The sequence below is a fragment of the Convolutriloba macropyga genome, chromosome 2, assembly GCF_964194025.1.
Source record: "Convolutriloba macropyga chromosome 2, txConMacr16.3, whole genome shotgun sequence".
Taxonomy (NCBI): domain Eukaryota; kingdom Metazoa; phylum Xenacoelomorpha; order Acoela; family Convolutidae; genus Convolutriloba; species Convolutriloba macropyga.
The window spans coordinates 8072709-8086666 of record NC_134469.1 but is presented as its reverse complement, the minus strand read 5'-3'; the positions used below and the strand labels follow the sequence as shown (position 1 = coordinate 8086666).

Sequence of the window (13958 nt, the reverse complement as noted above, 5' to 3'; positions counted from 1 at the left end):
GATGCGTGTACATCGTTCTTTGCTTTGAAGTAGATAGTGTTCAATCACATACGCACACAAAGAAAATAACAACACAATAAAACGTGTTTTTATCGTAGATAGATATCGAAGTTTCGGAATTTTCAATCTCTACAAAATGAAAAGCAAGAAAGAACAGGGCAATTACAGTGAAACACTTTCTACTTCAGAGGGCACGTTAAAGAGCAGACAAAGATTCGGATTTAGGTTGTTCGTTGCAGAGAAGATTTAAACGTCAAGTAGTAACCCCACGTATCAGAAGTCGGTAATAAAAAATTTTTTGACATTAATTTTCCTTAAAAAAATTGACGTTCTCTGACTACCTGCAAAGTCCAACAGACCCAACCAAGTTTAGGATAAAAGAAACTCAGACCATAACTTCACTTATATCATAACACCATAAAAACAAATTCTGGTCTGAGATATACGCTGATTACCGATTGGAGAATACTAAAGAAAAAACACACAACGGAAGTAGAAAGAGCAGCTTTTTTGCCGAACTCATGTAGCACTGAATACTCTTGCGCGCAACAATACAGGAGCTCTCTTTGATAGTGCTGTTTAAATTTGCTCAGAAACTGAATTTGTTCAAATCTGCAAACTAATTAAGCACTAAGCAAGAATAAACTGAACAATTCCAAACGGCAAATAGACAGAAACAAATGGCACCAAAAACAAACAAAAGGAAAGAGACGTTGATCCAGCAAATCATGAGACGTGAGGTTGAGTGGGGCTCAGCAGTAAACTTTCTCTAGGAACAGTATCAGACCGATGACTTCGGCGTTCTTCAACTCACGTATGACACCCTTCTGGAACATAAGGCATGCTTGGACGAGCTTTTGGATAATATCTCCGAGTTTAGCCTTACACCTAACGAGAACACCACACTCGCCGAACGCTCAGGTGAACGCACAACGACATTGCTGAAATCGAAGAAAATTTTAAACGGTTTGTCTAAATCAAAGATGAACACAGTTGGTGCTTCAAGAGACAATCCTATTACAAAAAACAACACTGTATGCGCCTTCATATCAAACATATACACCAGGCACAATAAAATTGCAGCCCAAAATCACAACGGAGATAATTTACGCAACAGACATAATTCCCCCAACAACTCGAGCGAATCATCATCAGATAGAAGTCTGCGCAATGCAATCTCTATATCACATCAACAAGACTCAAGCCCGACATTGACCGATAGAAACAATACCAGTTGTCCCGTCCCAAATGAAATCGGACTCAGCATTGATAGATATTAATCATTGAATATTCGAAATGAGACCGACAATTCTTCACCTGACAGTCAGCGAGAAAACGGCAGAGATGCAGTTGTGTCGAAAAAATCTTGCAAGCGTTATGTTGGACGAACTGTAGAAAACACAGCAAACAACAGCACAGGAATTAGTAATCAACCAATAGATTGCGACCGGAACAGTTACAACAGGGGTCTTCTCGAACATTTGTTGAACAGACCTCCAATAGTGAACCTAAAGATTCAAACGAAGGAAACGAACGAACCATTTCAGTTTGTGAAATCCAACAAAAACAATCAAGACCCCCAAACAACATCAACAGTAAATAACTCAGCAAAATTTAAAAGTCATCGGCTTCAAGATAAACAACTCAGAAATTCAAAAGCGCTCATAGCACAAAAAGGTATTACCAATTTTCCCTCAGAGGACAGCTGTGACGACAGTGACAGTGACAGCGATGAAGGGACAAACCAACGAAACGGTTCGCGTGCAAAGGTTTCCTCAACGAACCAAGCATCCAAACTACAAATTATTGGGGGGAAGCACAACTCACCAACAAACAACACAACAGGAGAATTGCCTAACAAATTCACGAACTCTTGCTTCGAATAAACAAAAACAAACAAGGAATAGGAACATTTTCTCACCCGAAAATCGAAGTCAACCTCGTTACAATGAGAATACCATATTAACACAGACAACCTGCAGCCGTCCAACGGTATCAGTAGACACATCTGACACGGAAATACAAACAAGGTCTTGCCGCAACCAGTCCCATGCAATACACGAAATCATAGAGAAAAGTATGGAGAGATACGAAGACAGCTCCAATGTCAGACAACCAACAGTTCACTTCGAATCTGCTACACAACCACCTGAAAATCAAACTAACAATTCAACCAACGAACATTTTAGCGATCTGCATTTTACACCAAATCAGAGAAACCCGCACGTAAACATCAATTTTCCAAAGACACAACTGAAGACATACAATGGAGACCCCCTCAAATGGCACGAGTGGTATTGTTATTTCAAATCAACAATACATGATAATGTGTCCCTTTTGGACGCACAGAAAACCTATCTGCTAAACGCTCTCACTGATCGCGCAAAGGAAAGCGTTTTAATGGAGAATTTTACCACGATGCAATAACCGAACTCAAGATTTGGAAGACCACAAACTGTTATTGCAGAATATCTTGACAAACTGGACTGCTGGCCCAAGCCTTCGACAGACAACCCAGACAGCTTCATTTCAATTGCATCTTTTCTCGGACAATTAGTACAAACTTTTCTTCTTCACGAGTTTACGCCGGACCTGCAATCATCCGCCGTTCTCAGAGTAGCCAAAGAAAAATCTCCTGCAATGATAATAAAGTGGAACGAAAATGTCATTTGCAAAGATCTTCTTAACCCAAATTTGATTCATTTCAAAGATTGGATAGACAAGTATGCCGAAGCGTGCGAAGATATGCCACGCACTCATAGTTCATTCTATGAGAGAAGACACCAACGTGGAAAATCTGAACAAAAGATCAACGCTGATTTGTCCCCTTTGTTCACAAAGCCACAATTTAGGAAAATGTCAAAAGTTTTTGAGTGAAAACGTGTACGACAGACAGCAGACAGTGCGACAACTGCACTTATGCCCTAATTGTCTTTCTGAACAGCCAAAAAGGACAATGCAACAGTAAATACAGATGCCATATAGACAATTGTAACGGTTTTCATCACTCAACAATACACCGTAACAATTTCAATACAACACAGCCTAGTAATCAAGAACAAAAACAATCAACAACAATATCGACACAATGGAGATAACTTGAACAGAAAACATTTACATTTTACAAACAACAGTTCTTCGTGGAACAAAAATTTGAGCAGCACTAACCCCAACTACAATCACCAAACTAGACAAAATGGTGACAGTAGTTACAACCGGCAACGCAGCAGAAGCCGATACAACAGCAACAACAACTACAACAACAACAACAGCAACAATAACACAAATGGTAACTACAACAATAGTAACAGCTACAACAGACATAACCGGAACTTCTATTACGGGCAATCACATCAAGTGCCCAATACATCCAATTTTCAGCAACAGCAGCCAACGTCGGGAAACTTTAACCAACAATATCAGCACTCAACAGACCAAAATTCGCAAATTTCTCAGGCAGCAATAGATTCCCAGAACTACACTTGCAGTTATAACCAGCCGAGCAGTTGGATCCGCCCACATGTTCAGCTCCAAGCAATACCGGTAACAGTGTTTTCGGAGACAGTCTCCATTGAAAATTACGCTCTCCTTGACATTGGAAATGACAATACGCAAATTACCAGGACAATTAAAGATGCTTTAGGAATTAGTGATAGGAAATCTGTTACAACCCCGTAGCATCACTATGCCAAGAACACACGATAAAAACAACAGAAATTTTTCTTGGAATTGGAGCCATCGACAGCAGTAGACCTATCATTAACTCACCAGTGTTTGCGACTTCTACCACAGACTTTCAAATGCCGACGGTGCCAATTCAGATACTCAACAGCGTTTAAAAGGTTTCCGGTCATTTAGGCGGTATCAATTTTCCTCAAATCAGAGACAACAGAATAGGCATTCTGATAGGAGCCGATGCTTTTACAGCAACAGTTCCACTCGAGTACACAATCGGACCACCGGGAACACCGTACGGAGTTCTCACACAATTAGGATGGACAGTAGCCGGACCAGTCCCAAACAAGTATAGACAACTTACAGAGGAGAACAAATGCAATCGTAATATGACCTTCTTCAACAGGGTTAAGTCAGAAGAGACGATATTGGACAAAGCCATGCTCCAATTATTTTAGACATGTGAAGGAACAAGCACAACAAAAGCTTCACCTAATACATTAAACCAAGAAGACAAGAAAGCCCTACAAATTTTCGAGGATACAGTAAAACATAACGGAGAGGAATGAGATTGGACTACCGTGGAAACAACATATACAATTACCTAACAATTACTTTCTAGTAAAAGCCCAAATACGATCATTGGAAAAGCGCCTCAATGAAGACAGACATTTAGCCGACACCTACAACAGCTTAACTCAGAACGACATTGTAACAGGTTACGTTGAGGAGACGAACCGAGAACCTTCCCCAATATGCAACCAATTGTGGTATCTTCCTCGTCATCCAGTACAGCACAAACAGAAAAAAAAGATTCGTCGTGTAAGAGACGCAGCATCTATTTACAAAGGACATTCATTTAATAAAGCGCTTCTAACTGGACCAGATCTTCTCTGCAGTGTAGTTGGACTCCTACTACTCTTTCGAGAGTTTGCCATAGCAGTTACCGGAGATCTAGAAGCCATGTTTATGCAGATAGCAGTAAGGAAAGAAGATCAAGACGCATTAAGGTTTCTATGGTACAAAAACAACACCAAAACAATATAAAAATACAAGCGACTCATATTTGGTGCAAACTGCTCGCCCTCGTGCGCTATCTATGTAATTCGAAAATGTGCCATCGATAATCACCACGTATCACCCGAAGCCAGTCAATCAGTAATGAGTAATTTTTACATGGACGACTTTTTACAGAGTTTCCAGACAACAGAAGAAGTAATCGAACAGACAACATGCATCAAAGAAACACTAAAAAAGGAGGATTCAACGTAACGAAATTCTTCAGCGACGATTGGAGTTTTCCTTTAATTCACAACACTGAAAGATACAGAATTGACGCAACGAGTTCTGGGACAGAAGTGGGATGTCAAAAACGACACCTTCAAAATTAGGAAACCCATTTCAGACATCACAATTGAACGATTACAACAAAGACAACTCTTGTCAATAGCAGCTTCGCTTTTCGATCCCTTGGGGATGATAACGCTATTTGCGATACGAATTCGAAGCCTTCTTCAGGCAGTCATTAAACAAGGCAAGAAATGGGACGAAGTACCAGCCGAATTTCATAGTGACCTGCAGAAATGGCTTTGCGAATTCAACAGCATGCCAGATATTACAACAAAAAGATGCCTTGTAACAGGACCAACGACCAGTCAACAACTTCATGTCTTTACAGATGCATCAAATATAGCAACTTCAGCGCTAATTTATATGAGATCTACAACTACTGAAGGAGTTGTCATTGTAAACTTTGTCATTAGCAAATCCCGAGTAGCCCAATAAATGAAACAAGTATACCTAAACTTGAATTAGAGGCAGCCACAATGGGAGCCGAACTAGCTAGTTTTGTGGTCAAAGAAATGACTTTAAATTTTTCCTCAGTTCACTTCTGGACGGATAGTACTGCAACATAAGGATGGAAAAATTCAAGACAAACGACAAAAAGTTTTCGTAGCTAACCGTGTCATTAAAATTTAGGAACATTCTAAAGCGGGGGAATGGAAACATATGCCCGGAAAGTTCAACCCTGCCAACCATGGAACCAGAGGTTTGAAACCATCAGAGCTCAAAGAGAAGTCGCTACAAGGACCAAAATTTCTTTTTCAAGACCCTGAACACTGGAACTTTGATCAAAGTTTTTATCTACGACAAATTTAGTATTACCTAAGTGTATGATCCCTATCATAGGACCAACAAAATTTTCAACTTGGAAACGATTGCTCAGAAAGACAACAACCGTGTACAAAGCAACAAACATTTATAGGAAAAGAGATAGATTAAACAGTCAGAATGAAGCTCAAAATTACCTGATAAAGATGTCACAAATCACTTAGAAAAACAATTAATAGAATGAAAACTGGACAACAACTGGAACCAATGGATGCAGTTCTTCAATTCAATCCATTTTTGGATGGAAATGGAGTTTTGCGAGCCAAAGGAAGGCTGAGACAAGCGCCAATACCTTGGAATCAAAAACACCCCATAATACTGGACATCAAAAACCATGTCACTCAGTTAATTGTTCAAGACGCTCAGACTAACAGCTGCCGACACATGGGGACGAAGTTTGTCAGAGCGCACCTGCAACAGATATTTTTAATCATTGGTCTTCGAAGGTTCCTAAGAAGACTCAGCCGGACATGTTTCATAAGCCGCCGATGGAGAGCTCAGAATATTACACCAATGATGTCCGATCTTCCGCCCTTTCGCTTTGCTGATGCCGAGAAACAATACCCATTCATAATTGTAGGATTAGATTACTTTGGACCTTTCTATATTGAGGATAATTCTCGAGGGTTGAAAAACAGTACATCTGCATTTTCATGTTTAGTAACCCGTGCAGTGCACTTGGAAGTTTGCCATAGTCTAGATACCGACAGTTGATTACTTGCAATTAGACGTTTTGTATCAAGGAGAGGATACCCAGAGATAATAATCTCCGACAACGGAACAAATTTTACAGCATCGAAAAAATTAATGAATTTGGATATCAGCATTCACAACTCCTGTATTTCTCACCAACTATTGCAGCAAAACATAGTTCGGAAAATGAATCCACCACACTTTGGAGGTATATGGGAAAGAATAATTCAAACAGCGAAGAGAACTCTTCTCATAGTCTTAGGAAATCAACAACTGAAAGCGGAAACTTTCCAAACAATTGTGACAGAAACGGAAGGCATCCTAAACTCCCGCCCCATAACTTACGTTTCTGCTGATAACAACGACGAACAAGCCCTAACACCCAACCACTTCATTCTTAGACGACCACATCTAGCCTTAGCCCCCCCTCAGAGCGAAATTGAAAAATTTCAGGAAGAAAGATTTCAACCATACTATACAAACGCTTTTGGACCGCTTCTGGAAAAGACTTCAAAGGGAGTACACATCAGACCTAATAAGCAGAGCAAAATGGAGAGAACAGTCGAAACAGCTAAAAGCTGGCGATTTAGTCTGGATTCTGAACGAATTTACGCCAGGAGGTATTTGGCCCCTCGGACGAATAAAAAAATCTCATTACGGAGCCGATGGAATACAAAGATCATTTGACATTCACACCGCAACAGGTACACTAACTCGCCCTGCAGTGAAACTGTCAAGAGTCATAGATGAAGAAGAACTGATCAACTCATGGAGCGTAGCAACAAACCCAACATAATTCTAAACTTTATTAGCATTATCACCAAATGTTTCACCTATTCATCTCCTGACAACCAGTCATCCAACATTCAATAATATTGTTAACCCTTTTCTCTCGTTTTGTGGGAGGATTGTGCATTTTGTCAAAACATTCCAAATAGCTTTTAGATGTCAAGCCACCGCGAGCGAGATGGCGAATTGCAACTCAGAAAAACATCAAAGCCAAATAGATCAAACCGATCCATTCCAAATCAAGTAACCAGCAGCTCACAAGATTGCCTAACAAACAACGCAGCTTACAATGCAAAGAGTAGATCAACAATTACGAAAGAGATTACAAGTCATAAACTCAATGTGTTTTATAATAGTTTTTAATTTATTACCAGAGTATTCAGGTTTAGCCCTAATTTTAAAGCGCGCCCTACTCTCGTCGCGGAGTGTTGAAGCTCCTCTTATAATCGATCTTATAAGCAAGTTGGTCAACAGTAGTTGAAAATCGAATGAGAGAGGGGGTAGAGCGCGGGAATTAGATAGGGTTGCGAGGGGTCTAGTCCACCAAAAATGCCCTTCGCTTCATGAATTTAAACTCCCTCAGTAGTTTCGGCGAATAGCATACTTAGAGGCTAGTAGAGCTCTAAGATAGCTGATCATCGAGATGGTGCTCCACCTCCACGGGCTTTTCCTATTGATCCCATTTTTGAGGAAAAAGTAAAATAATCAGACGATTAAAAACTATCAGACGAAAAGCCAACACATTGAAACAGACCAGCAGGGCTAATAGAATTGCTATGAAACTTCGTTTCAGATAAATTAATAACAGCATTGTATGAAAATTCAACTAGTTTGTTTGAATAAAACAAAAACTGAAATACTGCAAACCTGCTTTTACCTGTACTTTCGCCAAACATGATTCAGAGCAAAATTGAGTGCATATTAACAGATACTGTCGATTTTAACATTAAAAGAACAGAGAAAATTTTTATGTTCTCTATCTGATACTGACCGACTGTAACTGACACTTTTTGTTGCTTCTTTCTTTTGAACCAGTACCCCAGACTTAAATGGTTCCTTAATGTTAGTCTTCAAGTCACCCAACAGTTTGTTTGAGCAAAAAAACATTTCAAATTTTTAACAAAAAGATTCAAAAGAATTCAAGCCCAACTCTCTGAACAAGACCTCAAATGCGCTCAAGAACAAACAAAATCGGTAAATTGTGCGGAAAAATGTCCACTGTGGACGCGCTCGACTCACATCGGGATTCAAGCAAAAAAACAACAGAAATTGACAGAATTTTTTTTCCAAGTTTCAAAGTTTTCTAATTTGATGAGCAGTTTCGGTTAGATTCTAAAACTATACTTAACTCAGCTTCTATACTGAAACTTATTAAGCTTAATACCAATGTCAACTAACAATGGCCCTAAAGAACTTTGATAACCTAATGCCATTCGACGTAATGACAGGGCTTTAATTGTTTATGACCCAGACTTATTTATTGGCGATATTGCTCTTTTGACATTGACCTGATTCACTACATTGACATTGACCGTATTCACTACATTGTGTAAATCAATGTGTGAAAGAATTTAAACTCCATTTAGTTGATCGGGAAAACTATTTAGGAAAAAAATCAGATAAAACAAACATTAAAAAAATCATTGTGAAAATGCCGCATTCGAACAAAAAAAACCGCCAGCAAGAAGGCGAATTATTGTTCAAACACAGTTGTCTCAATTTACTTGGAGATTAGAGCGAAAACAATTCAGGCAAAAAAACCACTCTCTATCACCACTTGCTGTTTCGACGCGATCAAAGTCATAACTTGAATGACCTCAAAAATAATGAAAATGTGTGAACAGATCCTAAAATAAAGACAGCACCCTAATACAAGTCAAATTCTTTGAATTGTAAGACACACAAGTCCTGGCCTACAACTCAAAGAATTTTCAATGACTTAAGAAAAAACTAGACCAAGAAAGTACTATGACTAGATTGGAAAACTACTGGATTACCATTGGAAAACTACTATTGGAAAACTACTGGATTACTATTGGAATACCACTATTGGAAAACTCCTGGATCGGAAAAAATACTATAAAAAACAGTAAAAAATCAAAGCGAAAATGCCGCATGTGAACAAAAACCTATAGCGAGAAAACGAGTTTGTGTTTATACAATGTTTTCTCACTCTACTTCAAAAATTAGAATGAAAACATTTAACGCCGCAAAACCACTCACTTTTTCGCCCCACTTCCTCTTTCGGCGTGACCAAAATTCTCACTCCAATTTGACGTCAAAAATCATGAAAACGTATGTACAGATCTTTAAAAAATAGCCGGAAGACCTCTGGAAACGACTCAGAGTAGAAAATTGACAGCATTGACTAAAATTATGGACCTCTTAATTGATAATGCTAATCAATGTAAAACAATAACAAGCAAAAAACAATTGGAAATTAACTGACAAAAACTAAAAAAGAATCTGATAAAAATTTCATTGCAAATCGCGGCTGCGAAGCAATTACTAGCAAAAAACCTTTCGACACAGTTAGTTCTCACTTATTAACAGAATGCCAATTGACAGAAGAGGCGACAAAATAGTTCATATAGAGAAAATCGGAGAAAGCAATTAAGCTGTCAAAAAAATTTTGACAAACATTTAAACAAAATTATCCACAAAAATTTTAAAAGGCTATTATCCAACAACGATTCGGCAAATAAATTTTATTCCTGCTTCTGTTTAGGCAATTACCCCAAACACCTGCAAAAAATTTTTAAACAAAAAAGCAAAGAAGGAAAAATTAAGAATCTGTACTATTTATTTCAGTGAGAAGTGACCTCTCTGACCTTCAAAGGCACCTATAAAATAGATCCAAATTAGAAATTGAACACGAAAAAATATAGGGAGAAGCTTAAAATGAGTAAAATTATACAAAAAACTTGAAAAAAAAACAGACAAAAATCGTCCAAAATTTGCTTAAGTTTACTCAATTATCCTCAAAAAACAACTCAAAATCAATACCAATTATATCGCAAAGCCAAGCAAACCCACTAAAACAGCTAATTTGAACCACAGAACTCCCCAAATGCTATATAAAAATGAAGAATAAAAACTGCTAAAAGGGTACATGGCAAAATGGTTTATAAAAATTCAACATTGAATCTAAAACATCATCTTTTGATTCAGATGGTCAAAAAATGTTTCAAACGCGCTATTACTAAATTGGACTTTGCTGCAATTCAAGAATTACGTTTCTCATTTCTAAATACAGTTTGCCTGAATATAATTTTCCCACAAGTTACAGCAGACGGAAATCTATTCCGTGAATTAAACAGTCCAATCAAAGACTAGGAATTTTCTATTAGGAAATAGATAGCCAATAATCACCATTAGTCTTTCAGTCTTCTTTCGATAGCTCTACCACGTGTACTTATATGATTCCGCCATATTATTATAGTGTAGTAATCATTAAAGTTAGAGATAGGAATACACAGGCAGGTAAGTCCACTTCCCGCGCAGAAATAAGCTGCACTCTCTCAGTTACTGTAAAAGTAGCTCTTTTGGTCTGCTTTGAAATATCTTGAGCAGATTTCAAACAATGATATCGAGTTAAACTTTGACACATACTCACCATCATAGTACACAATTCCACACTTGAGTCTGTCCTTTTTGAGCATAGGGAAGACATCGAGAGTCCTGTTCTTAAACATGATGTAGCTTGGCTTGAGCAGTTTGCTACCAGAGACCAGATCGTATGCTTTGATACCCGCATAGTAATACGGAATCTGCCAGTACCTGAAACCAGCCGAGATACCCTACAGTTCCAGAGAAAGCCAGGGGTTCTAAGCAACGACACGAGCGACAATTTTCCAAAGCTATAAACATGTTTCGATGCTTCAAAGTAAATTTTTGAATCGGTCACGCGCCTCTAAGGAAGTCACAATAGAAAATCCAGCATTAATCGAGAACAGCGTAGCAGTTCGAGATATAAGCCAGATTTTGGAGGTGACTTTAGCCGGGTAAAGTCTCCTTGCTTGAAACAAACATACAAGCTCAAAATCTGGCACTGTCTATAGAAAAACCTGGCATTGAAGAACCTGGCACTAAAAAGATCTGACGTAAAACTTGCCCGTGCGTTTTACGAGTTTTTTAATCCAAAACAAAAACATAGTTGGCACATTGTCAGAAAATAGCCGCAATAGCTTCGTAGAACTGCTCACTTGACTTTATCTCTTTGCATTGAAGCAAAACAGTGCATTTCAGAGGGAGGAAGTCATATTTGAGTTAGGTCACGTGTGACCAAAAATCACGCGTATGAACAAACATAACCGGCAGATTGCCAGTAAATAGCCGCGATAGACACTTGTGGCCTTCCATGAATTGAAACAACTAACGAAATAAGACAGACAGATTGATCAGACTCTAATACTCAAGAATTACGGCATATATGTCTGGCACTACTCAGATGCACACTATTCTCTTTTAACTAATAAATAATCATAAAAATTAGAGTTCGTTTAAGCGAGCTCAGAAGTCATTTTAAGTGAGGTAAGTCAAGTAACTGACATAACAGCAAAAGATATGAGGTCACGCACACAAATTTTAAATGCAAAGCAGTAGAAATCACAAATTGAAAAGGTCAATTCCAAGAAGTCAGGTCGCAAGAATCATCGACGGAGACGAAGTAAAAAAACATAGCAGGACAAGTCCTGACGTACAATTCAAAGAATTTTCATTGACTAAAAAAACTAGACCTAAAACGGACTATGAATGGATTGGAAAAACCATTTAGAAAAAAAACCGATCCAAAAAATCGAAAAAACAGTAAAAATAAAAGTGAAATTGCCGCATGTGAACAAAAAACCACTAGCGAGAAAGCGAATTTTTGTTCAAACACCGTTTTCTCACTCTACTTTAAATTTAGAGCGAAAAACTTTCACGCCGCAAAACCACTCGCTTTTTCGCTCCATTTCCTGTTTCGGCGTGACCAAAATCACTCCTCCAATTTGACTTCAAAAATCATGAAAATGTGTGAACAGATCTTAAAAAAAAGACAGCGCCCCAATACAATTCAAATTCTTTGAATTGTAAAAATAGCAGGACAAGTCATGCAACACAATTCAAAGAATTGTAATAATTTATGAGCTGACAAACATTTACTTTGCATTAAAAGACAAATGAGAGCTATTAGTAATGAGACAACTTTACAAGAAGACGACTTTACAAGAAGACAAGCAATAAAACAACACAAGAAGATTAAAAACAAGAAGACTAAAATTCAAATTTAATTTTTGAAAAGAAAGGAACACCGAAAAACAACAGCTAAGAACTCAAACCATCAACTCTAATCCTCTATTTCTTATTAGCAGCCTGTCATTAAATGTCGATGAGTCCTCTCACTAATAGTAATAAATAAGTTAAAAAATCGCAATAAAACTCGTTGAAACACTTAGTGTAAATGCCACAGAACGCAACAGCAACTGAAAGAAACAATTACATCAATAACTTGAGTCCTCAATGACCACAGTTGAGACCTGTCATCAATGAGATTAAGTGATAAGACAGTAAAAAGTACAACAAATACTAGCAAAACTAAAAAAAATCAATATTTTTTTAAGAAACGAACAAGCGTAAGTAACAAAAAACAATAGCTATAAACGGAAATCACTTGCTTTACTTGAAGCGTTTTTAACAACCAATGAGACCTGTTAATAACGAGACTAGGAGATAAGACAAAAAGTTGAAAAAAAAACTCATAAACTAAAAAAATTTGATAATTATCATTGAAAAAAATTAGGGTCAAAGTCAAAGAAAGCACTAGCTTTGAACAAAAACGAATAAATTTATAAACTTAACCTCTATTTAAACCATCAGAGACCTGTCCCCAATGAGATTAAATAATAATACACCAAATAGCACAAAAAATACTTGCAAACTCAAAAACTAACTTAAAATTTTTGAGCAAAAGTAGTGCCAAAGTCAAGAAAAGCATTAGCTATTAACTAGTGCCAATAATGAGTTTCGTTCGAGCCTCATTATCAACCAATCAAACCTGTCATTGATGATACTAAGTGATAAGACAACGGATAATTTTTAAAAAGGGGCAAAATCTAAAATTCACTAATACTTTATGACAACAAATAGTGGCAGAGTCATAAAAAAGTCTTAGCTGCCCCCTAATGAAATCAAGCAAAGGCATATAGTCACAATCAGAACACATAAGTACCGTCTTATATGCACTGAAGGAAGGGAAACTCTGAAAACAGAAGTCAAACTGACGCACCTGATAAAAAACAATCTCAAAAACCGCCAAATTGTTCAAACGCAAATTTCTTGCTTCACTTTTAGGCTATTTTGAAAAAAGTCACGCCTCAAGCCTAATCGATTTTCTGCGCCATTTACTATTTTAGTGTGACCAAAATCGCAACTCTAATTTGACCTCTCACTGACGTGAAAAAGCCGAAAAAAGCGTGAACAGATCTTAAAAAACATAGCAGGACAAGTCCTGACGTACAAATAAAAGAATTTTCATTGACTAAACTAGACCTGAAACGGACTATGAGTGAATTGGGAAAATCATTTCCAAAAAAAAATCAAATCAAAAATTTAACAAAAAAACAGAAAATAAATGTCAAAATAACGCA

General features: G+C 37.6%; 1 protein-coding gene across 3 annotated transcripts in view; it reads right to left on the bottom strand.

Annotated features, from left to right (window-relative positions):
- Nucleotides 1–13958, bottom strand: part of LOC142356167 (glycerol-3-phosphate dehydrogenase, mitochondrial-like) — an 86911-nt gene that overhangs the window by 63497 nt on the left and 9456 nt on the right. For all 3 annotated transcript variants that reach the window (XR_012761372.1, XM_075408141.1, XM_075408134.1), the window contains exon 4: nt 10946–11109. Coding sequence is in view for 2 of the 3 variants with exons in the window: in XM_075408141.1 (XP_075264256.1) it covers nt 10946–11109 (164 nt within the window). In the remaining variant the exon portion in view is untranslated. The remainder of the gene's footprint in view (nt 1–10945; nt 11110–13958) is intronic.